The 24,468-nt window shown below is 61.6% G+C and overlaps 2 protein-coding genes across 6 annotated transcripts; both read right to left on the reverse strand.

Moving 5' to 3' along the window:
* Nucleotides 1-6,026: 6,026 nt before the first annotated feature.
* Nucleotides 6,027-16,697, reverse strand: MBD3 (methyl-CpG binding domain protein 3). Of its 3 annotated transcripts, none has more exons than XM_043590167.1 (6): nucleotides 16,594-16,697; nucleotides 11,436-11,595; nucleotides 10,601-10,738; nucleotides 9,705-9,795; nucleotides 9,240-9,417; nucleotides 6,027-7,687 (listed from the first exon to the last, which is right to left on the reverse strand). In XM_043590167.1, the coding sequence occupies exons 1-6, from the start codon at nucleotides 16,605-16,607 to the stop codon at nucleotides 7,489-7,491; spliced, it is 780 nt and encodes a 259-aa protein (XP_043446102.1). In that variant the 5' UTR covers nucleotides 16,608-16,697; the 3' UTR covers nucleotides 6,027-7,488. The 3 variants fall into 3 exon arrangements, with proteins under 3 accessions (XP_043446102.1, XP_043446100.1, XP_043446103.1); XM_043590165.1 differs by having other exon boundaries at nucleotides 16,498-16,665; XM_043590168.1 differs by lacking the exon at nucleotides 16,594-16,697 and adding an exon at nucleotides 11,948-12,122.
* A 4,868-nt stretch (nucleotides 16,698-21,565) lies between these two features.
* Nucleotides 21,566-23,966, reverse strand: LOC122488610 (cytochrome b-c1 complex subunit 10). Of its 3 annotated transcripts, none has more exons than XM_043590170.1 (3): nucleotides 23,835-23,966; nucleotides 22,290-22,438; nucleotides 21,566-21,700 (listed from the first exon to the last, which is right to left on the reverse strand). In XM_043590170.1, exons 1-2 carry the CDS (start codon nucleotides 23,882-23,884, stop codon nucleotides 22,315-22,317), a joined length of 174 nt encoding a protein of 57 aa, XP_043446105.1. In that variant the 5' UTR covers nucleotides 23,885-23,966; the 3' UTR covers nucleotides 21,566-21,700; nucleotides 22,290-22,314. The 3 variants fall into 3 exon arrangements, with proteins under 3 accessions (XP_043446105.1, XP_043446104.1, XP_043446106.1); XM_043590169.1 differs by having other exon boundaries at nucleotides 21,566-21,846; XM_043590171.1 differs by lacking the exon at nucleotides 21,566-21,700 and adding an exon at nucleotides 21,839-21,947.
* Between the last annotated feature and the right edge of the window lie 502 nt (nucleotides 23,967-24,468).

The following is a 24,468-nucleotide window of genomic DNA, read 5'->3' on the forward strand; positions in this document are numbered from 1 at the left end:
AGGGGGCGGTTCTGAGGGGGCGGCAGGGGCCCCGAGCATCCTTCCTGAGGCTGGTGCCGGCACGTGGGTTTCATTTGTCTATTTCAAAGCTTTCCATAATAAAAAAATATATATTTTTTAAAAGCGTATTTATTTATTTATTTATTTAGAGAGAGCGGGGGGGGGGGGGGCGCAGAGAGAGGGAGACAGGCAATCCCAAACAGGCTCTGTGCTGTCAGCACAGAGCCTGATGCGGGGCTTGAACACACAAACCAGGAGACCATGACCCAAGGTGAAGTCCCTTTACCGACTGAGTCACCCAGGTGCCCCCCCAAATATACATATATGTATATATATATATATACATATATATTTTTTTTTAAGTTTACTTTTTTTTAAGTTTATTTACTTTGAGAGAGAGAGAGAGCATGAGCAGGGGAGAGGCAGAGAGAGAGAGAGAGAGAGGGAATCCCAAGCAGGTTCTGCACTGTCAGCACAGAGCCCCAGGCGGGGCTCGAACTCACCAACTGTGAGATCATGACCTGAGCCGAAACCAAGAGTTGGATACTCAACCAACTAAGCCCCTATTTTTAAGTTTAGAAACTATCCCTTGAGGGGTGCCTGGGTGGCTCAGTCGGTTAAGCATCCGACTTCGGCTCAGGTTATGATCTCTCAGTTCATGAGTTCGAGCCCCGCGTCAGACTCCGTGCCGACAGCTCGGAGCCTGGAGCCTGCTTCCGATTCTGTGTCTCCCTCTCTCTCTGTCCCTTCCCCATTCACGCTCTGTCTCTCTCTCTCTCTCTCGAAAATAAATAAACATTAAAAAAAAAATCAAAAAGAAAAAAGAAACTGTCCTTTGAGAGATTCCTTTGGAGAGGTCTGGGAATGAAAACAGCATCCAAATCCCCCACGGTGGGTTGGGGCCCACACCCGCTGCGCCCCGGACAGACCCCGAACACACAATGCTCAGGGAGGGAACCAGACACGAGGCCACGCGGGGTGTGAGTCCACGTGTGTGAAACGTCCAGAATAGGCTCATCCACGGACAGGAGGGGGGCTCGTGAGGGCCGGGGACTGGGGGGTGACTGCTGATGGGGACGGGGCTGAGACGGGGGTGGGAGTTTGGGGGACCGAGAAGGATAAAACGCAGCATGGAGGAAAATGCTCCAGAAGAGGTTCTCCTCTGGGGAGCACGGGGCCGGGCATGGCTACTTTCCATCATGAGGATTTTAGTGACATTGACCTCTGCATTTTTAACTATATGCTTTTTTTTTTTTTTTAATAGTTCTTAAAATGTGCTTGGGAAATGCTGTGACAGAGACCCTATTACACCGGCTCCCAGGACCCTTCACCGGGCTTGAGTGGCTTGGCGGGGGGAGCCCGGGTGTGTGCTCCTCCCGCTGTGCTCCCCTTCCAGGGCTGCCCTCCTCCGTGGGCACATTTTGAAAGAAGAAACGGTCAAGGGAATAAAAGAACATTGCCAAAGAATATAAAACCACAAAACTGGCCTTCCCTGGAGTTTGTATTTTCAGCCTTCCCCCTTATCACGATAACGTGTGCTCACGGCCGGCGATTTGGGACTCAAGATAACGTTTGTGGGGGCGCCTGGGTGGCGCAGTCGGTTAAGCGTCTGACTTCAGCCAGGTCACGATCTCGCGGTCCGTGAGTTCGAGCCCCACGTCGGGCTCTGGGCTGATGGCTCAGAGCCTGGAGCCTGTTTCCGATTCTGTGTCTCCCTCTCTCTCTGCCCCTCCCCCGTTCATGCTCTGTCTCTCTCTGTCCCAAAAATAAATAAACGTTGAAAAAAAAAGTTAAAAAAAAAAAAAGATAACGTTTGTGGATCAAGTGTTGTTGTCCGAGACAGAATTTACGTGCCACAAAACACGTTTTTTTTTTTTTTTAAGTTTTTATTTTCATTCCAGGCAGTCAACATACAGTGTTATATTAGTGTCAGAAAACACACCCGTTTTTACCGCCAGGTTGATGAGCTCCGCCTGCCCAGACCTGCAGCCCAGAGAGTCCCCTCCCGCCCCACTGCCGTCCAGCCCCCGTGGACCAGTCTCTTCCGGAGCGCCACGTCAATAACGGGCTTGCCTTGTGCTGTCTCCTGTAGCAAGTTTCTTGCCCTCAGCCGAAGTTCATTTTTGTCTTTTTTGTTTGTTTTTCAAGATTCCTGGCCCAGCAGCTTTGTGTCCCCTGCAGGCCTCCCGCTCTCCCCTCCCCGATGGCCGTGTAGGCGCCCGCGGTCTCCCTGCAAACTGGCTGGGATCTCGTCGCTCTGCACACACTTCAGGTTCCTGAGACCCTGAAATCTTTTTATTGTTAAAACTGAGATAATTCATGTGCATCCAAGTTTGTCCTTCTATTTATTAAAACATATTTTTTAAATATTTATTTGTTTATTTATTTATTTATTTTTGAGAGAGAGAGAAACAGACAGGCTGCGAGCAGGAGAGAGAGAGAGGGAGACACGGAATCCACAGGAGGTTCCAGGCTCCGGGCTGTCAGCACAGAGCCTGACGTGGGGCTCGACCCCGTGAACCTCCAGACCACGACCTGAGCCGAAGTCGGACGTTCAACTGACTGAGCCACCCGGGTGCCCCGAAGTTTGCCCTTTTAAAGTAGACAGTTCAGTGGCTTTTAGGAAAATCAAGGACTTGTGCAGTCATCACCGCTGTCAACTTCAGAACATTATCATTACCCGAACAAGACACCCTGTCCCCACTAGCAGCACCCCCAGCCCCCGAACCCCCAAGCCCCTGGCACCCACGAATCCACTTTCTGTCTCTACGGATTGCCCTCTCCTGACCTTTCACTTAAGCGACTCCCGCTCTGGCCGTGTTAAGGGCTCTCCGGGCAAACGGAAGCAGCGGGGCCCACGAGAGATCTCTAAGGGGACACAAGGGGACTGGCTCACGTGGTTATGGAGGCCAAGAGGCCCACGGCCCGCCGTCCACAAGCGGGAGCCCTGGGAGGGTCGTGACCCGGCCGGAGTCTGGGGGCCTTGCCTTGCATGTGCTGAGCAAGACGGCCGTCTCAGCTCAGGAGGAGAAGGCGACACCGTTTTGTTCCATTTGGGCCCCTGGTGGACTGAGCGATGCCCACGTTGATGAGCGAGATCCCTCCACGCTGCCTGCCGGATCAAATTCTCATCCCTTCCAGACACGTGCCTGGACGCACCCCGAACTAACGTGTCCCAGCTACCTGGGCATCCCTTGGCCTCGGCAAGTTGATGCAAAATTAACATCACGTTTGGAAAAAAAAAAACAAAACCCACGGTGGCCTCTTGTGGCTGGTTCCCTCCCTGAGCGTCGTGTTCAGGGTTGTCCGCGGGGCAGCCGGCGTGGGCGGCTTGCGGCCGAGGGACGTGTGCGTGGGTGGACGTATTTTCTGCATCCATTTATTTGTTGATAGACCCTTGGGTTATTTCCATTTTTTGAGTGCCTTGAGTCTCGACCAAGACTTGCCCAGTCTTACTGGGTATGGGGGTCTGGGCAGCCCCCTAGCAAAAGCAAAGAGCTCCTGTTCTAGACTTTTTTTTTTTTTTTTTTAAAGTAGGCTTCATGCCCAAGGCGGGGCTCAGACTCACGACCCTGAAACCAAGACCTGAGCTGAGATCAAGAGTCAGGCACTTCAGGGGCGCCTGGGGGGCTCAGTCAGTTAAGTGGCCGATTCTTGGTTTCAGCTCAGGTCATGATCTCGTGGTTCGTGAGATTGATCCCCACGCTGGGCTCTGCGGTGAGAGTATGAAGCCTGCTTGGGATCCTCTCTCTGCTCCTCTCCCCTGCCCTTGCTCTCTCTCAAATAAATAAATACTAAAAAAAAAATAGGGGCGCCTGGGTGGCGCAGTCGGTTAAGCGGCCGACTTCAGCCAGGTCACGATCTCGCGGTCCGGGAGTTCGAGCCCCGCGTCAGGCTCTGGGCTGGTGGCTCGGAGCCTGGAGCCTGTTTCCGATTCTGTGTCTCCCTCTCTCTCTGCCCCTCCCCCGTTCATGCTCTGTCTCTCTCTGTCCCAAAAATAAATAAACGTTGAAAAAAAAAAATTAAAAAAAAAATTAAATAAATAAATAAAATAAAAAAAAGTCAGACACCCAAACCAACGGAGCTACCCAGACGCACCTAAGAGTCTCTGTTATAGAATGTGTGTTAGAACTTTCCAGATGACAGAACGTTCTCTGTCTGCTCTGTCCAGTTCAGTAGCCACCAGCCCCGTGTGTAAGGAAGGGGCTGTTTAATTAGTTGTAGCCAGTTTGAACTGAAGTGCCGTATGTGGCTGGACCGGACCATTCCAGAAATCTGAGCGAGCTGGTCCCTCTGCCCCAGTCCTGCCACCATTTGACTAATAAAATCCCAACTTGTTTTGTCAGGAGTCACTGCCTGAGGTCACCCGAGGCTCCCTTCCTCCTCAAACTCCGTGGGTCCTGAGCTCGACCAGCTCCAGGCCTTGTGCGGCCACTGCCGGCCTCCCCGAGGGACCCGCACACGAAGGCCAGGCGGCAGGAGCGAGCTCGGACGGAAAGGTGAGATGGCCAAGCCACAGGGGCCAGGCCACGCCGGGCTGCAGGCTTCCCGAAAAGACCAGGGATCTTACTTCAGGGTAGTGAGGTCGGAGGCAGAGAGACGGATGGATCCGCGCCGCTGGCTGTGACGACGGGGAGGCCACGGGCCAAGGATGCGGCGCCTCTGGAAGCCGGGGAAGGGGGAGATGGGGCTCCCTGGGGCCCCGGCCCTGCCCATGCCTGGGTGTTAGGACTTATGGCTCCAGGACCGTCAGGGAATCGGCGTGTGGCGATGCGTCACAGTGGCCCTGGGAGGCCCTCGCGGTTCGGGAAGCTCTATGCCTGCCCCGGACTGGGGACAGCTGGGCACCCGGTGGAGACACGGGGGTGGTTCCGGTCTGCAGCGTGGATATCCCTGAGCTGATGGCACCCGACAGGTGGCACTGGGAGAGTTTGGAGCCGGACGCATCCTGGGACTTGTGGCCCGGGATTGCCCTCCTCAGTCCTTGCACAAGTCTCTCCGGGGACAGGAAAGAATTCAGGAGGGGCCCTCAGGCTTGCAAAGAGCCCCAGCTCAAGGTCAGGATGGGCTCGGGGCTGTGTGGAGGCCCTACTGTGGGGCGGGTAGCATTTCACCCTCGCGCCACTGTCCCAGTCCACTGTGTGGACAGACACGTCTTCTGTACCCATTCATTTGCGGATGGGCCCTTGGGCAGGCACCCTGGACACTGTTCTCGCTCCTGAGGTCCCGAGGTCAGTGGCCACTCAGGGACTCTCTGGGCCTGGGGTCAGGGAGACGCAAGTTCTTCGCCAGGCTGGATGTCTTTCCAGTTGGCGCCCCCTGGCAAGGTGCTACCCTGTGCCGGTTTCCCTTCCGGGAGCTGGGCTCTTCCAGGAGGGCAGGACTGACTGCAGAGCAGAGTGAATGCACGCGGAGACAGAGCAGGGTGTGGGCAGGAGAGACAGAAGCCCCACGTGGCAGGGGTGTGGAGTGGAGGGGCTCCGGCTGCAACACGGGCACGGAAAACCCAGCAGGGGATCCAGGCAGCTGCCTCCCTGCTACCCCAGGCAGGGCAGACCGTCTGCTGCCCGTAGATGCGGGGCAGGGCTGGCCGGGCACCGGGGCTGGCAGGGGCCTTATCATTCAGGGCCCCAGTCCGCAGTCCCCTTGGGAGCCGGCCAGGACGCCCCCCACCTGAGCTCCCGGCACAGACCCCCCACGCCTGAGACTTGGGCTTTCTCCGGTCCCGGGAGCAGGGGACCTGGGGGTTCTGAGGCAGTCACAGGGACTCCTCTGGGCAGGCGCTCAGCCCTCAGGAAGCCTTCACCAGACTGGCTCTTTCACCAAAAGTGGGAGGAGCTTCTGAGGCCTGGGGGGACTCTGCCCTCCCTGGGAAAGGCCACGGGGGTCCTCGGATTCCCCAGCCCCCCTCTCCAGCCCGTGATAAGGCAACAAACACAAGAGCCTGCGCTGAAGGCCCAGGCGGGGGTCCACCCTCCCTGGACACAAAGGCCCTAGGTATTCAGAATTAAACCAAGGCTGCAAACCACACTCACCGAGATGGCTTTATTCAACGGTTGCCCACCGACAGGGTGCCTCCCGGGCCCCCGCACTCAGGCCCGCACAGGGGCCAGCCCCGGACGTAGCTCCCTCTCAGTGGCCGTGGCCCCCCGGGAAGGGCAGGATGGCCCGCGGCCTCGCGGAGGGGCCTTCCCCCCACCACCCCCCCCCCCCCAGCCGGCATCGGCACCACAGCCCATGCGGGGCACCCCGTGGGTGGGTCTCGAGGGTTTGTGCTTTGACTGGGCTTGAGAGATGCTGCCGGTCTGACATCCTCGGAGACGCAGGTGGCTCCCACCTCCCCCACCCCCTGCATCAGCCAGGGTGACAGCCGCACGGGGCAGCGACCCGGGGCCTTCCCAACAGTCTCAGGCTGTGGGGCAGGGCCGGGCAGGGACAGGGTGGCTCCCCTCACCCAAGGCACTCAGGGTTGGAGGGGACGGGGATTAAGGACCACAATTCTGATGCCCTGTGTCCAGGGCTCCCCGGAGGCTGCTGCTCGGGGCACCGGGCGCTCAGGGATGCTGGGCCGGAAAACACGCCCCAGGGTGGGAACTCGGGAAAGCTTTGGCCCCGAGAGCCGGGAGTCACTGTCCCTGCTGCACGGGGGAGGGAGGAGACAGGGAGGCAGCTGGCCGTGAGCAGTTTCTTTCTGCGGTGGCTGAGCCTCCGGCAGGGCAGGTGTCCACAGAGTTCACGTCCACGTGCGGCCAACACAAGGCTCGGGCCGTTACGCGGACGTCCCGCCTCATCCGTGTCCCGGGTTTACTGAAGGAAAACGTCTGGGTGGCCCCACTGCCTCCGGAGGAACTCCGGGCCGTCGTGGCTGGGGAGCCATCCCGCACCCCTTTCCGGAAAGGCCGGTGTGCTGGTCCTGGACCGTCATCCCTCGTGCAGGGATCGGGGGCCAAGCCTGTTCCAAATAAACGTTTCTCTGGCCCCTCGCGCACCCTCGCAGGCCGCCTGGGGGCAGCTGTCCTGTGTGAGGCAGCCGTGGGGACGAGGCCGGCCCCGAGTCCACCGCGGAATGACAGTGACGGCTCCAAGCGGGGGCCTCCCGCGGGCAGGGCCCGGGAGCGGCTGGCACTTCGGGTCTCACGTCCCCTGGAGAGGAGCAAGCGCGGCAGCCCGCCGGGCAGGGGCGGTCCTCCAGCCGTGCCCCCGGGGAGGGGACACGCCTGGGAAGACCTAGGAGGGGCCCCCTTCCCCCCGGGCCGGGCCTGGCCACAGAGCCCGGTCCAAGCGTGGAGACGGCGGGGTCGGCAGGCGGCTCCCTGCGGGCAGGGCCTCCGCAAGGACGGGGAGGGGGCGCCATCGGCGCCCTGGCGGGGAGCTGCCCTCCGGGGACGCCGGCACAGCCGCCGCCCCGCGTGGGGCACGTCCCTCACCCCTGCGGGCCCTGCCCGCGCGCGAGCTGTGGACCGGGACCCGCCTGGCCAGCGACCTGCTCTACACGTGCTCCGTCTCCTGGTCCTGGTCGGGCTCCTCCTCGTCGTCCTCGTCGTCCTCGTCCTCGTCCTCGTCGGCGCCCGTCTTGTCCAGTGGAGCCTCGCCGTCCCGGGCCAGCTCCTCCACGTGCGCCAACATGTCGGCCATCAGCGCCTCCTCCAGCCGCTTGCGCACCTGCTGTACCAGCTCTTCCTGCTTCCTGGGGACACAGGGGCTGCGCTGGCCGCGGCACGTCCCCGCCTCCGGGAAGACGGCGCGAGGCCAGGAGGAGGGTGCGGGCAGGCGTACGTGGGCGGGTCACCTGCGGGGCCCTCTGTCCCGCATCCTGGCAGCAACCTTCGCAGAGCGAGCCGCCCTCCGGCTCAGCTTCCGTGTCCTACGGTCCGTCTCCGCCTGGGCGACCCCGGGGCTGGGGGCTCAAGTCCCCAGATGCGTGTCCCGCTCCCCCCCCAACCCCCCCGCCCCGTCTGCCTCTGCCCCTCCCAGCGGGCCCCGCAGGCCCGGCCGATGGGTCACCGCCTGTCTGCTTCCCCCTGGGGTCCAGCGCACGGAGTCCCCGAACTGTCGCTTGAGTGGGGTTTGCAAAGAAAAAGCAGACAACGGTGTCGGGTCGCTGCACCCGGCCAGAGTGTCACTCGCCCCGTGGCGGATGGGAGTTTTGCAGGCGCACAATTCTAGGCGGAGAACGGCGTTCTGGGTCTTTCGGCTCCGGCTACCACAGCCTAGAAAGCCGTCAGCCCAGACCGTGAGAAGGCCCGCCTCCCCGCCCTCGCCCCAACGCGACCCGGCACGCGTCTGGCCCCGGCCCGTGCGGCACCAGGCTGCCGGCCGCCCGTCCCCTCTCCAGACACGACTGAGTCCGCTGCCTGACCCTCCCTCGGGACTGAGCTTCTCCCAGTTCTAGAAGTTCTGCTCAGCCGTAAACACCCATCTAGGCTTTCCGGACGGTCGTGTTCTTCTCTTCTACCTCCAAGTCCCCGGCAGCGCACTCCTCTGCGGGGCCGCGGGCCATTCCCCGGCGTCACCCCGCGGGGCCTGGGGCTCGGCCCAGTCCTGCGGCAGGGCGCCCGCCCACAGGCCGCTCCGCCGCGGTTCCGGCCCCTTCTCCGTGTGGGGCCCACAGAGAGCCCCTGCCTGCTCTGACCTCGACTGTGTGTTCACACCTCGGTTCGAGAGGACACACGTTCCACGCTGCCGGCTCAAACATCTCCTCGCCGGGACGCCTGCCCGGATGGTTCCAGCAGACGGATGCCTCCCGCCACGAGCCCGCCTGCACCTGGACACCAGCTCGGCTGGGAAACCCTCCCGAGGCGCCCCAGCCCCCGGCCCAGCCTAGATCCGGCCGACATCCCAGGCCCCGGGGTGTGTCTGGGGCTCACGGCACTCTCTGCGGCACCCCCCCCCCCCCGGCAGGCACCCCGAAGGCCTCACGTGCCCGAGACGGGCAGGCCACACCGTGAGCCTGTCCACACGGGGGAAGAGCCACTTTCTCTTCCGAAGAACATTCCCAAACGGCAAGGATGCTTTCCGTTCCTTCCGCAGGCCGCCTCTGGTCTGCCCTCGATCGAAGACTCGCAGAAAAGCTCCCGTGGGTGCTTTCCACACCCGTGCCCTCGCGGGGACCACATCCGCTTCGACCCCCAAAGAGCGCCGGCGGAACAGCGGGGCCGTGGGGAGACCAGAGCCCTCACACACGGGGGCCACGCCGGCCACGGGCAGGAGCCGGACGGGGGGGCGCGCGCGGCCGGTACCTGATGTCCTCGTCGGTCACCATGAAGGCCTTGCAGAGAGGCTGGGCCGTGTTCAGCCACACCCCGGGGTTCTTCTCCACGGCGGCCGAGAGCTGCCCGGTGATGGGCATGGTGCTGGTGTGCAGGGCGCTGGCGATGGCCGACAGCAGGGTCTCGTCCGTGCAGCCGGGTCCCACGCCTACCAGGGGGCCGGAGGGCGCTCAGCACCGGGCACCCGAGGCCGCTCTCCCTTGGCCTCTGGTTTCGCCCCTGGGTCTCCCATCACAGGCACACGATCCCTCTCGTGACAGCGGCAGAGGCCGTGACTCGCGGTTACGGCGTGCTTGCGTTTTTACGACGCGTGAGCAAAATCACACACGTCCGGCCTCTTAGGGACCCGCCCCGCAGGCCACACCCACCCCTCCACCCCCGTCCTTCCCCTCCACCCCCCCACCCTGCCCAGCCCCACCCCTCTCCTGGGATTACCCTGCAGGCCTTTGGGGAGGTCCATGGTTTTCACGAGCTCCTCGGCGATGTCGAAGGCGTTCAGGCCACTCAGCTTCTTCTCCCAGAAGAGCTGCCACCGGACAGACAGACGTGAGGCCGGCGGACGGCCAGCTGTGCCCCCACAACAGGCGGCCGTGCCCCGGGGGAGAGCGGGGGCGCATCCTCGTGGAGGGCGGCAGTCCCGGCGTGACCTCTGACCCCCACACCTGCCAGAGCGCCTCGCTTGGGAGCGAGGGTGCTGCTGGCCGCTGCCCGGTCCTCCCGGGGCCGCAGAGGCCCCAACCCGGGAAGCGAGACTTGCCGTCGGCATTGGCGGTCTATGGTTCCCAAAAGATGGCCCAACCCCAGCGGGGCAATGCCCCCCTCACGCTGACGTTCAGAAGCGCAACGTCCACCCAGAGCTGAGCTGTGAGGCCCATCAGAGGCCCCGGGCGCAGGGGGATGGACCCGGTCAACCCACCACAACCGGGCACCATCGACAGGCAGGGGACGGACCCAGCAGCCCCTGAAGGTGCGTGGAGCTCGCGCCCACAGACGGCACCGGGGACTCTGGGGACGGTGCACTGAGAGGCGTGCTCCAAAGCAGGAGGCAGAGGACAGGTCTCTGAGTGGTTACTTAGTTGGCTACAATCCAAATGCCACCGAGGGTGGTGAAGACGGGGGGCCCCGTGAGCGGCTCCCACAGCCTCCTGCTCCCGCCCAGGCCGCACGCCAGCTACGTACGGGCGTTTGTAAACACGCACAAAAGCACAGGTGATCATGGTTTTTAGAAAGCAGGTTATAAGGCGGCACGTGTGCCCCCACAGGACGCAAGCCAGGCTGGCACACGGCGGCCCGGGAAGTGTGGGGGCAGGAGGCCGGGCCCGTGGGCTCACCTGTCGAGGCTGCTCCACGGCCTTCTGGGGGTCACTCTTCACTTTGTTGCTGGGGTGGTTGGTGATCTTGGTCACCGGCTGCTTGAAAATGGAAGCCGTCTGCCTGACGGGGAGGGCTGTGTTCAGGTCGGGCTTGCCCTGCAAAGACACACAAGCTGGCACCGCAGCCCCGGGGGCCTCAGGGGGGCTCGTCCTGGGGGCCTCGGGGAGCAGAGCCCGCGTCTCTCGGTCACCAGCATACCCCATGGCGTCCACAGATCTGGCCCAGACCCTGCCTACTGGCCGTGCACCTGTCCTGCCCGTGGGGCGTGGCCCAGAGGGCACCCTGGCTGGCACTGTCCTGTAGCCAGGACCGCAGCTCATTCCCCCCCTGCGCGCCCCCCCCCCCCCCCGGACAGGCATCTATCGGAGACTGGAGGACACACAGTGTCACCGGGCGCCGGCCGAACATGTGCTGCTTTCTGGTCCCGCTGCTGGGCTGGGCGACAGACTGTGACAGACAGGCCAGAGATAGCCAGCGGCAGCGGGCCCGTGGCCTCTCCCAGGGACAGAGTGCAGACGACATCTTCCCTTCTTTCTCCTTTTCCGTGGCTTCCAAATTTCCCTCAACAGATAGGACCTTAGCGCGATTCAGGACGAGTGGAAACCTCTCTCCCCACCAAAAGCGTTGATTTTTTTAACGTGTTTCTTAAATTAGGTTTTTCAATAAACCCTAAGCCCAACGGGGGGCTCAGACTCATGACCCTGAGACCTGGACTCCCATGCTCCACCGACTGAGCCAGCCAGGTGCCCCCAACAGTGGCTCTGAACGGCGAGCCCGAGGCCGGGCGCTCACCTTGACCTGGCTGGAGGAGTCGTAGCGGACCCTCTGCCGGCTCCGGCTTGCCTTGCTCATCAGCAGCTTGCCCGTCCGGAAGTCAAAGGTGCTCAGGTCCATGGAGCCGCCCAGGTAGCGGGCCAGCTGCGGCTTGCTCCGGAACTTCTTCCCACTGGGGCTGCGGGCAGAGAGGGGGTCAGCGGCGGGCGGGCGCGCTGGGCCGACCCCTGACCCCAGCGCCGCCTCTCGGCCAGGGCCCCCGGCAGACGCCGGCACCGCGGGAGGAACGCACCGACGGGACAAGGCCGGGGCCCAGCCCTGGGAGCCCGGCTGACGTTTCAGAACTCCCAGAAGCAGAATTAGGCCATGTTCTGGAGAAAAGAACCCGGGATAGCAGGTGCTCTAACAACAGTCTCCTTCTCGTGGGTACCACGTCGGGGACTGGGGTGTCCTGGGGGTGGGACCCGTCAGGAAACTGGAAGACCAGGTGCCACGAAGCCCCGGCCGTGAAGCTCTGCGCCCTTGCTCACCTCGTGGACGGACCGGGGGCCACCCGCCTGTCTGGGAAGCTACGGACACGGAGCACAGGGCTGCAGTGCCAAGGAGCTACAAAGGACCCGCACGGGGCCCGGAGGCGTTAGGGACGACAGCTGGGATCGTCGACTGGCGCGGCCGCTGTGGACAACTCAGGTGGCTCCTCCAACGACCGGACGGCAGCCCCACGCTCAACATCTACCTCAGGCCGGGCGGGCAAATACACGTCCACGCAAAACTGCCACCCGGAGGTGTTCGGAGCAACGGGGTTCGTAGCAGGCACGAAGTGAAAACAGCCCAACTCTCCGTCAATGAACAAACATCATGTGTCCACTGTGCACAGTAACGTCCCTCGGCCGCCGGCAGGCGCGAGGCGCCCACACCCGGTGCCCCGAACGCACGATGCTCAGGGAGGGAACCAGACACGAGAGGCCACGCGGGGTGTGAGCCCGCGTGCGTGAAGCGTCCAGAACGGGCTCATCCACGGACGGGAAGGGGGCTCGTGAGGGCCGGGGCTCCTCTTGGGGGCAATGCAACGTTTTAAAGTTGGCCGTGGTGATGGCCGCATGACTGTGACATACCACAATCTATCGGCTTGCACACTTTAAGCGGGTAGGCTGTGCGGTCTGCGGCTTGCCTCTCCCTCGAGCTGCCAGAAGCAGCACTTGTGTGGTACCCAGCAGGCCCGGTGCCTCTCCAAGCACGTCACTGCTGCCAACGCGATGAGCAGTCACTCTCCGTAACAGCTCATCAGTCTGAGATCGGTGAGGGTTTATTTTGTTCATCTCCCCTGAAGAGGCTCTAGGATGAGCCCCTAATTCAAGCAACTGCCTGTCTGCTCCCCGCCCCCACCACTCTGCTAGGGACAATGGAGGGTCGTGGGACCTGGTACGGCCAGAAGGAAGCCCCTCCTAGGACGCCAGGACCCCAGCGTGTGGCCAGCTGCGCTCTGGGAACCCCCACCAGGAGCTCCGCACAGGCAGGGCTGCGGCTGCAGACCGTGCTGTTCCCCTGGGCCTGGCCACGTGTGCCGGGCCCAGGCGCCCAGCACAGAGAGCTCCTGGCGGCCTGGGGTCCCAAGGCTGCTGGGGACTCTCCGGGAAGATTTTCTTTTCTAGGACGCTGTGCTGGTTGATGCGACCAGAGCCTATGGTGCCCAGGGCCGTGGGAAGGAACCTGGGTCAAATACAGCCACACAGAGGGAGGAGGGGACCCCGCGAAACACTCGCCAGCATCTCTGGGCCTCCAGTCACCTGCGCTTGCTACATGAGAACAGGAAGTAGACACGGGGCACAGAGAAGTGGCTGCTTAGAACTGGCACGTGGCGGCATTGGGCACTGGCAGCTGGGGGGTCTGGGGCTCTCTTGGAGAATGTTCTAAAACCGACTGTGGAGGTCGCTGTACCCATGTGTGAAAACTATTCAGTCGCGCATTTTAAATGGGCGATCTATGAGGTGTAGATCCTAATCTCAAAAAAGGTGTTAAGAAAAAACAAAAGAACAAGACAAAAAGTGCGTTAGTAGATCCCAGAGGTTGGGGGAGGCAGGGGGGGGGGGCAAAGCTAACAGGCATAGGCCTCATTTTGGGTAATGGAATGTTCTAGAACTATGTAGTGGTGATGGCTGCACAACTTTGTGAATGTACTGAAAACCACCAAATAGGACACTTTTAAAGGATGGATCAGAGAGAATGTGGATTATGTCCCAACTTTTAACAAAGGTTCTAGATATCTGTATTAACAGAGGAAGATGTCCCTGATATTTTATTGAGAAACACACACACACACCCCTAACAACCCTGGATTTAACAAACTGCACACATAGGAATAAAAGAGCAAGACCAGGGGCTAGAAACATGGGGACGGAGTGGGGACGGAGGGCTGCGGGCTGGCCCCTGTCAAGTGGCTGGCTGTGGGGACACCAGCCAGCACCTAGCCCAGGGCCTCAGGCCAGAGGAGATGGACACAGGCCCAAAAGGCAGCCCCCCTTCTCGTCTGTACAAAGGGCTGCTGTGAGGGTCGCCTGGACCAGAGAGTGGGCACTGACACCCGTGAGGCCCTGACAGCAAAGTACACCTGCTTACAGCCAACCTCACCCTGCTGCCCAAGGAAGGGGGGAGGGGGCGATGTGCTAACCACCTTCTGCTCTTCCTGAGCAATGAGATCTTCTGGTGGATTCCTCTCTTCTCTACACTCCTCCAAAGAATGAGCCCTGAGGACAGGGTACTAACATCCCACAAACCCTCAGCTTCCTGCCTGGGCACAACTGTCACGCGGCGAGGTTATTTTCACAATACAGAGGAGACGCGGCTGCGGCCTGATGCTCCCGCCGCCCACCCCCCAATCTCAGCAGAGCCCGGTCTTCGAGCTACAACGATGGGAGTGGTGGGAGGTCACCCCGCCTCTCCTGAGTGACAATCTGGCAAAGCACGCACTCGCTTCCTGCACTCTCTGGACAAGCAAATCGAGATCCACCGGTTCCTAGGGACAAGGCTTGGACCCCAATCCAGGCCTGACTCAAAGCCCTTGTGTTCTGCCTTCCCTCTGCATTAAGAAAATTCGAAAAGTCCATCCGTGCTCTTGCCTGGTTGCCTGGTTGAGCGGGAGCCCCAACAGGTGAAGAGGCCACAGACACATGTTCCACAAAACATCACGGGTTCCCGATCACATCCCCCCACAAACCTCCCACCCATCGGGAGGGAAGGTGACACCCACCTGCCTGGTGGGTCGTCCAGACCACTGACTTGGGGATGGCGTTGGACCCTACCCCTTCTTCCTCCCCTCAGGCCCACCTCTGGGGTATCTGTCCGGCCCATTTGGAACTTTTCCCCACTGCCGGAACCCCAAGCTCAGGTCTAGGGCCTCAGAGTAAGGTCCCATTTGGCCGAGGCCCAAAGAGGCCCACACACAGGTGGGGACAAGAGGCAGAGCAATGTTATTCTCAAGGTGTTCCGGCCACGCTGACCTCGGCTCAGCCTCCCAGGTTCTCTGCACAGGATGCCCTCTGCGTGGAGAGCTCCTCCCAGCTCCACTGTCAGTGCTCAGCTCCGTGTCACCTCTTCAGGGAGGCCCTCGCTGAGCTGCCCCAGCCTCAACCCAGCACCCCATTACTGGTCCTCACAGACCCCTGGACTTCTCAGTGTAGGTCACCACCTGTAACTACGGGAGTAACAGGGTGCCAGCTGATGCTGTCACCCAGGGGAAGAAGGTCTCACTCCCATCTGACTGAATGGCCAGGACCCAGCAGGTGCTGCAGAGGGTGTCTGTTAAATTAACAAAGGACTAGAGCTAGAGAGACCCGCTTCTTTGGCCTTTACACCTAAAAAGAAAAGCCGACACACAAGCATGCTTGGAATGAAACCAAGCAGGTGGTTCCCAAACTGAGACCTCCTCACTAACCCAGCAGGACAGAACCGCAAAGATTCAGGCTTTTTAAACAGTCAGAAAGAGTGACGTCGCAGACCGCAGCAGTGGACATATCCCCAAGAGACGCTGCTTGTGCCTCCACGAGGTCAATGCTGGAAGTCACAGGGTCCCTGCTCTTTTTGGAACCCAGAACCCGAGCGGGTACCGGACGAGATGCCATTCCTTCCCTGCTCACTTCCCTCACTCCTTCCCAAACGGGGCTGGCAAAGGCCCACGAGGGACTCAAGTGCTGGGTGGACAGCACAGCACTCCCGCCCCTCTAGGCATCACCCAGGCAGTTTCTGGGCCCTTGACCAGTGGCACGACCCCCAGCACCGCCCCGCCTTCAACACGTGGCGGGTGTCCCTCTTTACTTTGTTAGAGACCTGAACGTGCCCACCCAGGATCCTGAAGCAAGGGGGAGAGAGCCATCAAAGCTGGCTCAGAAACAAAAGCATCTTCCACCAATCGGAGAGAAAAAAGGAGGGAGAAGGAAAACAGCAGGTGGCCAACTGTCTGGGGCTGGGCTGCCAGCCGCCCACTAATTCTTTATTCCGCCGAGAACCTTCCTCGCCATCTCTCCCCGGCCAACGGCAGCCCCTCCTTGCAATCTGGGGGAGGGGTGCTCACGAAGTCTCGCGCCTCCTGTCTTTGAGACTGGAGGGGCCACGACTCCCGGGAGCGGCGGTCTCGGAGGGGGCCCGTGGATGGCGGAGGGGCGGCCCTTTCAAACACGCGGCCCCGGGGAGGGCCCCCGCCACCCCGGGAAGGGCCCCGGCCCCCCAGAGCGTCCCCGCCTCGGGCTGCGCGCGCCCCGCCGATCCAAGGGAGAGCCCAGCCCCCACCCCCGCCTCCCAGCGGCGTCTGGCCCGCGCCGGGCGCCCCTCGCCCCGCCAGCGGGCCTGCTGCGGCCGCGGGAACAAAGGCCACCGCCCGCCCGGCGCCGACCCGCGCTCCACGCGGCCGCGGGAAGGGGGGTCACGCACGCGCACTGGACTGGGGCCGCCGCGCGCCGGCACGCACGCACGCACGCACGACGCACGCGCGGGCCCAGGCCGCAGCCCGGGTCGAGGCGCCCAGGCCGCCGCAGAGGCCGCTGGGAGGCGCCCGTTGGGGCCCTGCCCGGCCGGCACGTTCATTCACCTATAGTAAAAGACATCCCTGTGGCCGGCCGACAGCCCCGACCTTCTGGGCACTTCTTCCCTCTCCCAGCCCTGCGGGAGCGCCGGGCACTCCCACCTCTTCCGCTCCATCGCGCCCGGCTCCTCGGCCCGCCGCCGCCGCCGCCGCCGCCGCCGCCGCCCGGACCCCCGCTCGCCGCCGCCGCCTCAGCTGCCTCCGCTGCCGCCGCCGCCGCCACTTGCCGCGGCTGTTCCGGCCCGCGGGCCCCCGCCCTCCGCCCCCAGCCGGGCACGCGCCGGCTTTGCCGCCCTCTCGGCCCCCTCCCCGCGCTCGCCAGCCCCCGCTCGGGGGGCCCGCTCCGCCCACCCGCCCGCGCGGGGCCCCGTGCTGCGCAGGCGCCGCGCGGGTCCCACCCCGCGGCCGCCGGCCCCGCCCCACGGCGGCGGCCCCAATCAGCGCGCGGCCAGGGGTGGGGCCGGCGGCGGCGCGCGGTCCGCCCGCCCCGCCCCGCGCCTGCGCCCTCGGCCCCACGACCGGCCAGCTGCCGGACCGCCCCGCGCCCGCGCGCTGTCCCGTCCTGGGTTCTGCCTCTCGTCCCGTGCCCCAGGTCCCCGCTCGAATCCCGGGTTACCCGCTCCAGTGTCGGCCCTCCATCCGTCCCACCGTCCCCCTGGTCTCCCAGCCTCCGGGCACCGTCGGTGGCCGCCGCCCTCCACGCCCCAAATCGCTCCCACCGCCTTTCTAACGCCTCCGAATCGAGGAGTCAGCCCCCCTCTCCCGGCTCCACCTTTAGCACGGCGGCCTTCCGTTCCCGGGTCTGGGACCTTCCTACGGAATCTCTCGCCTCCACTTTTGACCCCTCCCCCAAGCCCTTCCTGGCCGCGGCGAGAGACCCGGTGGATTCCCCCTCTCAGCCCCTCCTGTGGCTGGCCCAGGGCGGGTGTTGAAGGAAAGACGCCTGAACGAGTGGACAGGGCTGTGACCAGTCCCGGGGGAAGGCTAAGTCTCCCGACGGGCCTGACCTGGCGTCCGGTCCCTGTGTGAGAGAGGAGCAGGGCGGAGGGTGGGGCCTGCTCGGCCGAGGACAGCGGAGGGCCGGGGTCTTCACTGCCCTGGAGCCCTGCGATCACGCTCGGGTCGGAGCCAGGTCCTCGTCGGGCAGCCCCAGACCACCGCGTGGAGGGCAGGAGTAACTCGTTTACTTCATGTTTTGAGGTTAAGTGCAGCTTCTGACAGTTCCTTACGCCTCCTTTCCTCCTGCGGTCTCACAGGTAAAAAAGGGCAAAGCGGTCAGGCTGGCAGGCTGAGCGGTCACCGTGCAAAAAAGCTGGTTTGGGCACTGTTTCCTGGCTGGAGAGTTCAGGCCAGGACCCAGGACTTCAGGACCCTGGCCTTTGTGGAGGGCAATACTCGTAACTACTGCGGGTCTTTTTCTCGCTTGTACGATTTTATTTATGTTAAGAACTAGTTAAACAAAGGTATGGGTGGTTATTGCAGTCAGTGAACCCACGTGAAGGCACGTAAAGGAAAAGGTATGAACGTTCTTGTGTCAGAGGCCCCTGGTACCGCCCCCAGGCCCTGCTTTCTAGTTTTGGGGTGCATATCCGGAAGTGGGATTGCTGGGTCACATTGTAATTCCAGGTTTAATTTTTAGAACTGTCCAACTGCTTTCCTCGGCACCTGCCCCATTTCGCGTTCCTGCCAGTGATGCATGAAGGGTCCCTATTTTGCCACACCCTGGCTAATGTTATTTTCTGGGTTTTGATAGTACAGTATTGATGGATGTGTACTGTGGGGTCATAAGATTTGACCTGAAGAACCACCACTGAGGGGCGCTGCCCGGCTGGCTCAGTCAGTGGGGCATGTGACTCTTGATCTCAGGGTTGAGTTAGCCCTACATTGGGTGCGGAGCCTACTTATAAACAAAACAAAAAAAACCAAAACACCACCACAATAAAGTCAAAAATGCTCCCTAGGTAGCGCCCCGCCACCCTTCTCCTCGGGCATCCAGCCTGTCAGCCCTCGCTTGCTTCTCAGGGAATTTGACCCCCTCGAGCCCAGGCTGTCTCCAGAGCATAGACACGGGGCCTGTGAACATCGTGGGGCCCAAGCCCCTGGGATTGCCCCCGGAAGGGCTGGTCCGGGGCCTGTGTGAGCGGGCACGGAATTTACGGGGAGGGTGGACATGATGGCGGTGCCAGCAGAGAGGAGAGCCTGGGAGCCCTGGGAAGGGGGACGGGCAGTGGTGCTCCCCTCCTGGCTTGCTGGAACTTTGCTCTTTGGAAACGGGCTCCCTTTCCTGGGCTGGCTGGCTGGCGCAGGCCCCGAGCAGACGCCCTCTCCTGCCCATCTACGCAAGGTAAGAAACAGAAACCAAACCAGCTGACCCGTGAGGAGGCAGGCCTCTCCCCTCAGTACCGTGAACACTGGGGCTGGGTGACTGGGGGGCCGTCCTGGTCACCACGGAGCGTTGAACAGCATCCCTCACACCACCCAATCGACGCCAGCACGGATGTTCCTGGCCCTCAGCAGGGGTGTGGCATGGAAAGCTGTGCCAGAGACCTCAGTCTACTGTGACCACTGTGACCACTTAAGATGAATGCAAAACCCGTGACACACGAAACGCCGGCTTTTATCTATTTATACGTGATCTCTACAGCCAATGTGGGGCTCAGACTCATGACCCTGAGATCAAGAGTCACAGGCTCTACCAACTGAGCCAGCCAGGCGTCTCCAAGATGTCAGATTTTTGTTATTTCTCCAAAACTTCAAATTTTTAGATACAGGATTGAATAGCGTTGTGCTGAGCCATTGTGGAGCCCAAGACAAAATGGAAGAGTTGTGACCCCGCCCCCCTCAGGACTTAAAGTGGTTGGGAAAGCATTAAAATACTGAAAAGTTGTACGGGTGCCTGGGGGGCTCGGCCGGTCAAGCGGCCGACCCGATTCCAGCTCAGGTTATGATCTTGGGGTTCGGGAGTTTGAGTCCCGCAAAGGGCTCTGTAGTGACAGCATGGGGCCAGCTTGGGATTTTCTCTCTGTCCCTCCCCTGCTTGCTCTCTAAGTCAAGTTTTAAAAAATACCGAAAAGTTGTATTTAAAAAAAATATTTATTTTTGAGAGCGAGTGAGCGTGTGCAAGCAGGGGAGGGACAGAAAGAGGGAGACGGGGGATCGCTGACAGCAGAGAGCCAGATGTGGGGCTCAAACTCATGAGCCTGAGCCAAAGCCAGACGCTTAACAGACTGAACCACCTAGGTGTCCCTGAAAAGCTGTCTTAAAACTCACAGTAATTTGTTTAAATATTGTATTTATAACAGAGTCTGAGTTAGAATTCGACTTTTCTGGCTTTCGTGGAAGCAAACTCAGCTATATTTTCATTAAAACCATTAAACATTACAAAAACACACCAAATTACGGGAACAGGGGCACAAGTTTCTTTCTGCTTCAGGTCATGCTACGATTCAGCACAGCCCCGGGGCTGTGGACTATCCAGCCCCTGCGTGAGTTGGGAATTGTTAAAAAGCAGAAGCAGAAAAACTTAGCAACTCACCTATCTCAGAGCTGTTCACTTGTGTTTAAGCGACAGACATTATTTATACGTCTGCAGTGACATTGTGACACAGGTGTTATGACGGCATCCACAGGATCTAACAGACCAGTTAAGTGTTGGTACTAGGCACCCATCTCACAGCCGTAGACATTGTCTGCGGTGCTATGGGCCCCAGGAAACGTGCCCTGGCTAAAAAAATGATGTGCAGAAGAGGGGATCACAAACGCCAGTACTTGAGTTGAAACGTGCGCGGGGCGCCTGGGTGGCGCAGTCGGTTAAGCGTCCGACTTCAGCCAGGTCACGATCTCGCGGTCCGGGAGTTTGGGCCCCGTGTCGGGCTCTGGGCTGATGGCTCGGAGCCTGGAGCCTGTTTCCGATTCTGTGTCTCCCTCTCTCTCTGCCCCTCCCCCGTTCATGCTCTGTCTCTCTCTGTCCCAAAAATAAATAAACGTTGAAAAAAAAAAAAGAAACGTGCAGCGGTTCCGAACGTGTCCTCTGCCACGTCAATTCTGTGCTAAAGCTCTAGTCCCGTGTGTGGCTGCTGGAGACGGGCCCCGGGGTGTGTGATGCGGGGAAAGCAAGGTCAGAAGGGTCAGGCCCTGTCCAGATAGGGTTTGTGTCCTCAGAGACTTGCTGTCCCTCCCTCCCTGCACAGGTGCACTGAGGAAAGGCCACGTGAGGACACAGCAAGAAGGCAGCTGGCAGTCTGCAACTCGGGAAGCAGGAACTTCCTAGAAACAAGCCCTGCCAGAACCTGGATCTCAACTTCCAGCCCCCAGAATGGAGAACATTTTTATCCTGTTGCTTGAGCCACCCAGTCTGGTGTTTTGTAACGGCAGACTAACAGGACGGCTGTGTTCACAAATGTGCATGTATGTGCACGCTGTTTCTAGAATTTTCCAGAACTGGGCAGGAGGGAGAGAACGGACTGTGTGCCACAGGTCCTTCTGTACCTGGTCATTTTTGTGACCTTCATGTGATGGGTTAACATGCCTGCAAGGTCTGAGACTCTTCCCAAGTTCTCCTCCCTTGGAGTGAGGATTGGATGTGGGTTTGTGCTTCTGACAGGTGTGGACGAGGTGATGATGGAGACACTTCTGGGGAAAGGTCACTAAAGACCCATGGTGTCCACCCGCAGAGATGAAAAGTGGCCCCTGAGGCCCCTACACGGGGGCACCCACGCGAGCAGTTCCTCGCGCCCCGGTCCAGCCTCGGATGCCTTAACTGCTTCCTCCTGAGCCATCGGAGCTAGGACCACCCGACTAAGTTACTCCTAAATTCTTGCCCACAGAAACCCAGAGGTAATAGACGTTTGCTGTTTTACACCAAGTTGTGGGGAAATTTCTTAAGGCAGCGATAGGTACGCTTTACAGGTCTTACCCATTGAGCATCTTAAGTAACCAACTTCTGCCAGCCATTGAGAAATTTCTAATTTGCAAAATTTTGGAACTGAAAGGACCCCAGGGGTCGGTCACTCGAGCCACCAGGGCTGCGGTGAAGGTTACCAAGTCGCCAGCATGACCACGTCGGGGGTGGGGTGGGTTTCAGAGCACGGTTTAATGCTGTGTGCATTCAAACATGAAAGCTGCTGTCAGAAACACAGAGTCCTGAGTCACGCCGGGCTGTTCCAGGCACCACAGGACCTCACGTGGGAGGGGGCGGCACCGCGGACACCTGGAGGGGAGACGGCAGGGTGAGCCCCCGGCTCCTGCTCTTGTAGGAAAGGAGGCGCTGAGTGGTGACGAGGGACAGACGCCACTGTCGGGCTCCAAAATCAAATCCGGTGATGCCGCTTGGCTGCCGCAGGCCCGGGGGCCCTTCTGGAAGATGGGGACGTAGGAGGCGCTGCAGCCCGTCATGCGGACTGCAGACTGGCACCCAGGCAGGCCAGCAGCTGTGGGTCAGCTCCCCCCTGCCCCGCTTGTAAAATGGGGTATCCCTCCATCACGCCCGGGGCTGGGCCGACCGGGGCGGCATGGTGTGGGATGCGCAGTCAGCCCCCGGGCTGGCCGCGCGGGGGCACTGCCCCTTCCCCAGTCCCACGCCCAGGGGTGCTGGTTGGCAGTTCTGCGTCGGCGGGCAGGAGGTGCGTGCAGGGCCCAGCCCAGAGCCCCACCCTCGGGCAGGATTCTCCAGGGCCGACGGTGCAGGTGAGCCTCCCGGACGTGCCACCCCAGCTCCGGGGGTATGGAGAAGCAGCCCCAGGGAAGCCCCCTCTGCCACGCGGGAACCGTGGCACCTGCTGACGGCTGCCGAAACTTACCACAGGGATCCGAGGAGGGTCAGTCTCACGAATTGTCCTTCTTAAACTTGCCGTTGATGTAGGGCACCCAGTCCAGGATGAGCCGCCAGTCCGTGGCCCACACCAGCCCCACGGCGCCCACGGCGCCCCACATGCCTGCTGTGGGAATCCTGCCAGAGGACAGCGGGGGTCAGGTCCTGCCCGGGAATGTGCCTCCCAGCTGTATTTCTGGGTCTCTCCCCGTCCCCAGCTGCCACCGATTCAGCGCCCACCACCCCCCAGCCCCTGCCCGGTGTATGCAGAGCCTCTGACAGCTCCACGGGGTGGGCACACAGCAGAAGAGCCTGAGTGGCCTTCACTCCCATCTGCTTTTGCACTGGGATCTTCTTAAGGTTTTTTTTTGGGGGGGGGGGATTTGCTTAAAAAAACTCAAAACCCCAAGCTCATAACCACCCGTCACAATAGCTAACGTCTGCATGCAGGCACCAACTATGAGGTTTACAGTTGACTCATGACGGCCCTAGGACTGAGGGGAGTATCAGGGTCTCGGTCTTACGGACGGGGAGCACACAGCACAGGAAGAGCAGGTCACTACCCCAAGGATACTCGGCCACATGGTGCAGATCCAGGGCATCGAGCTGAGTCCAGCTCTGACCCACCATGGCCACTCCTCACTATGTCCTGTGATTTGTGGGAGTCCACAGTGGCTCCCACAGTCCCCCCTGATGTTCATGCCTGGTGTACCTCCCCCCTCGGCGCCTCGGCAGGACCCAGTGTCTGGTCTGTAATGAGCGAGGCTCGCAGGGGTGACCTTATGAACACAAGCTTCCGGCACAGGCGCTCTGGCTTGCTCCTGCTCTCTTTGGGGGAAGCCAGCGGCCACCTGAGCTGCCCTACAGAGGAGCCCACATGGCAGAGAACTGAAGGCGCCCCTCCAGCAATCACATACTCGAGCCTGGGAAGACCCCCGGGCAGAGCTTTTGGACGAGACTGCAGCCTCCTGAGACTGTGTGGTGGCCCCAGCCCAGGGGTGCCCGCATCCTTGACCCACACAGACTGGGACAGGATACATGCTGGTAGTTTGAAGCTGCCCGCTCTGCGGAGCCACTAGCTATGTTACTATTCCAGGTCCGTCCTCACCTGGCCGGATCGTGGTCAGCCGCGCGCTTGCGACGGTGGGGGTGAGGGCTGGAAGGCCCCCCACCTCGCCAGTGACGACCCCGAGTGCGGCCCACGCCCCCCACCTGGCGCCTCGGCGGGCTCACGGGTTATTGCTGATGTGGGCACAGGCTCTGGGCTCAACTTTTCCTGCCGCCGTCCCACGGCCGCGAGGCTTAGTGATGTCCCAGGAGCCTTCCCTCTAGGGAGGGTGTGCGCCACCCGCCCCGTGTCCCTGGTGTGCCCGCGGGCGCCCGAACCGGGGGTGCTGCAGAGACCCGGCGGCCGTGTGCGCCCAGGCGGAGGTCAGGAGCCTGCCGCTCCGCCGCTCTGCGCCTGTCCCATCTGGGACCCGGCTCCAGAAGGGGTCCCGGTTGGAGACGACGGGGCCCGGGGGCACATGCTCACCAGTTTCTGGCCAGCTCGCGGTAGCGCGGGCCCAGGAACCTGCTCAGCATCGCGGCGCGGTGCGCAGCTCAGGGTGACCCCCGGCTGCCTCCCCGTCGTCCTGCGCAAGCGCAGCCGCCGCAGCGCGCAGGCGCACCGGAAGGCCCCGCCCCGGGCGCGCCGAAGGCGCTACGCCCGGCGCCCCCGGTTGCTGCGCGCGCGGACCCGGAAGACTTTTGCAGCCACTTCCGGGGAGAGTCGGAAGTCGTTACGGATGCGGCAGAGAGTGGGCAGGGCCGGGAGTTGGGTGCGGTCTCCGCGCCGGCGGTCCGAGTGGCCCCCAGCAGGGCAGCCTCTGGCAACATTTGGCTGGTGATTTTGTGTCTTTGCTGCCTGCCAGAACTTCGTTCGCAATTAAGGAGACGGGCCCCGCGGGGAAGGGGATTTGCCCGGGGTCGCACAGAGGGAAGGGTCCCGCTTGAAGCCACGCCTGGAACGGTCGGCGGGACGTAGGCCACATGGCCGCGCCTCCGCAGCCACAGTGCGCGCACCGGAGCTGCCTGCCGTTCGGAGGCCCGGTGGGCAGCTTCTCGCACGTCGACCTCGCCCTGGCGGCGGAGGGCGGCCCGGCTCCTGGAGCCGCAAGCGTCCGTTC

The sequence above is a fragment of the Prionailurus bengalensis genome, chromosome A2 (genome assembly GCF_016509475.1).
Source record: "Prionailurus bengalensis isolate Pbe53 chromosome A2, Fcat_Pben_1.1_paternal_pri, whole genome shotgun sequence".
In the NCBI taxonomy this organism is placed as follows: domain Eukaryota; kingdom Metazoa; phylum Chordata; class Mammalia; order Carnivora; family Felidae; genus Prionailurus; species Prionailurus bengalensis.

What these genes read in the sequence shown, in the direction of transcription:
- MBD3 (XM_043590165.1), bottom strand. Translation starts at nt 16,607, where the DNA reads ATGGAGCGGAAGAGGTGGGAGTGCCCGGCGCTCCCGCAGGGCTGGGAG. An exon ending in ACTCCTCCAGCCAGGTCAAG is followed by an intron (nt 10,739 to 11,435) that starts GTGAGCGCCCGG and finishes GTGTCTTTGCAG; the next exon opens with GGCAAGCCCGACCTGAACAC. An exon ending in CCTCCCCAAAGGCCTGCAGG is followed by an intron (nt 9,418 to 9,704) that starts GTAATCCCAGGA and finishes GCCCCCTGGTAG; the next exon opens with GCGTGGGACCCGGCTGCACG.
- LOC122488610 (XM_043590170.1), bottom strand. Translation starts at nt 23,884, where the DNA reads ATGCTGAGCAGGTTCCTGGGCCCGCGCTACCGCGAGCTGGCCAGAAAC. An exon ending in CGCGAGCTGGCCAGAAACTG is followed by an intron (nt 22,439 to 23,834) that starts GTGAGCATGTGC and finishes GTCCTCTGGCAG; the next exon opens with GATTCCCACAGCAGGCATGT.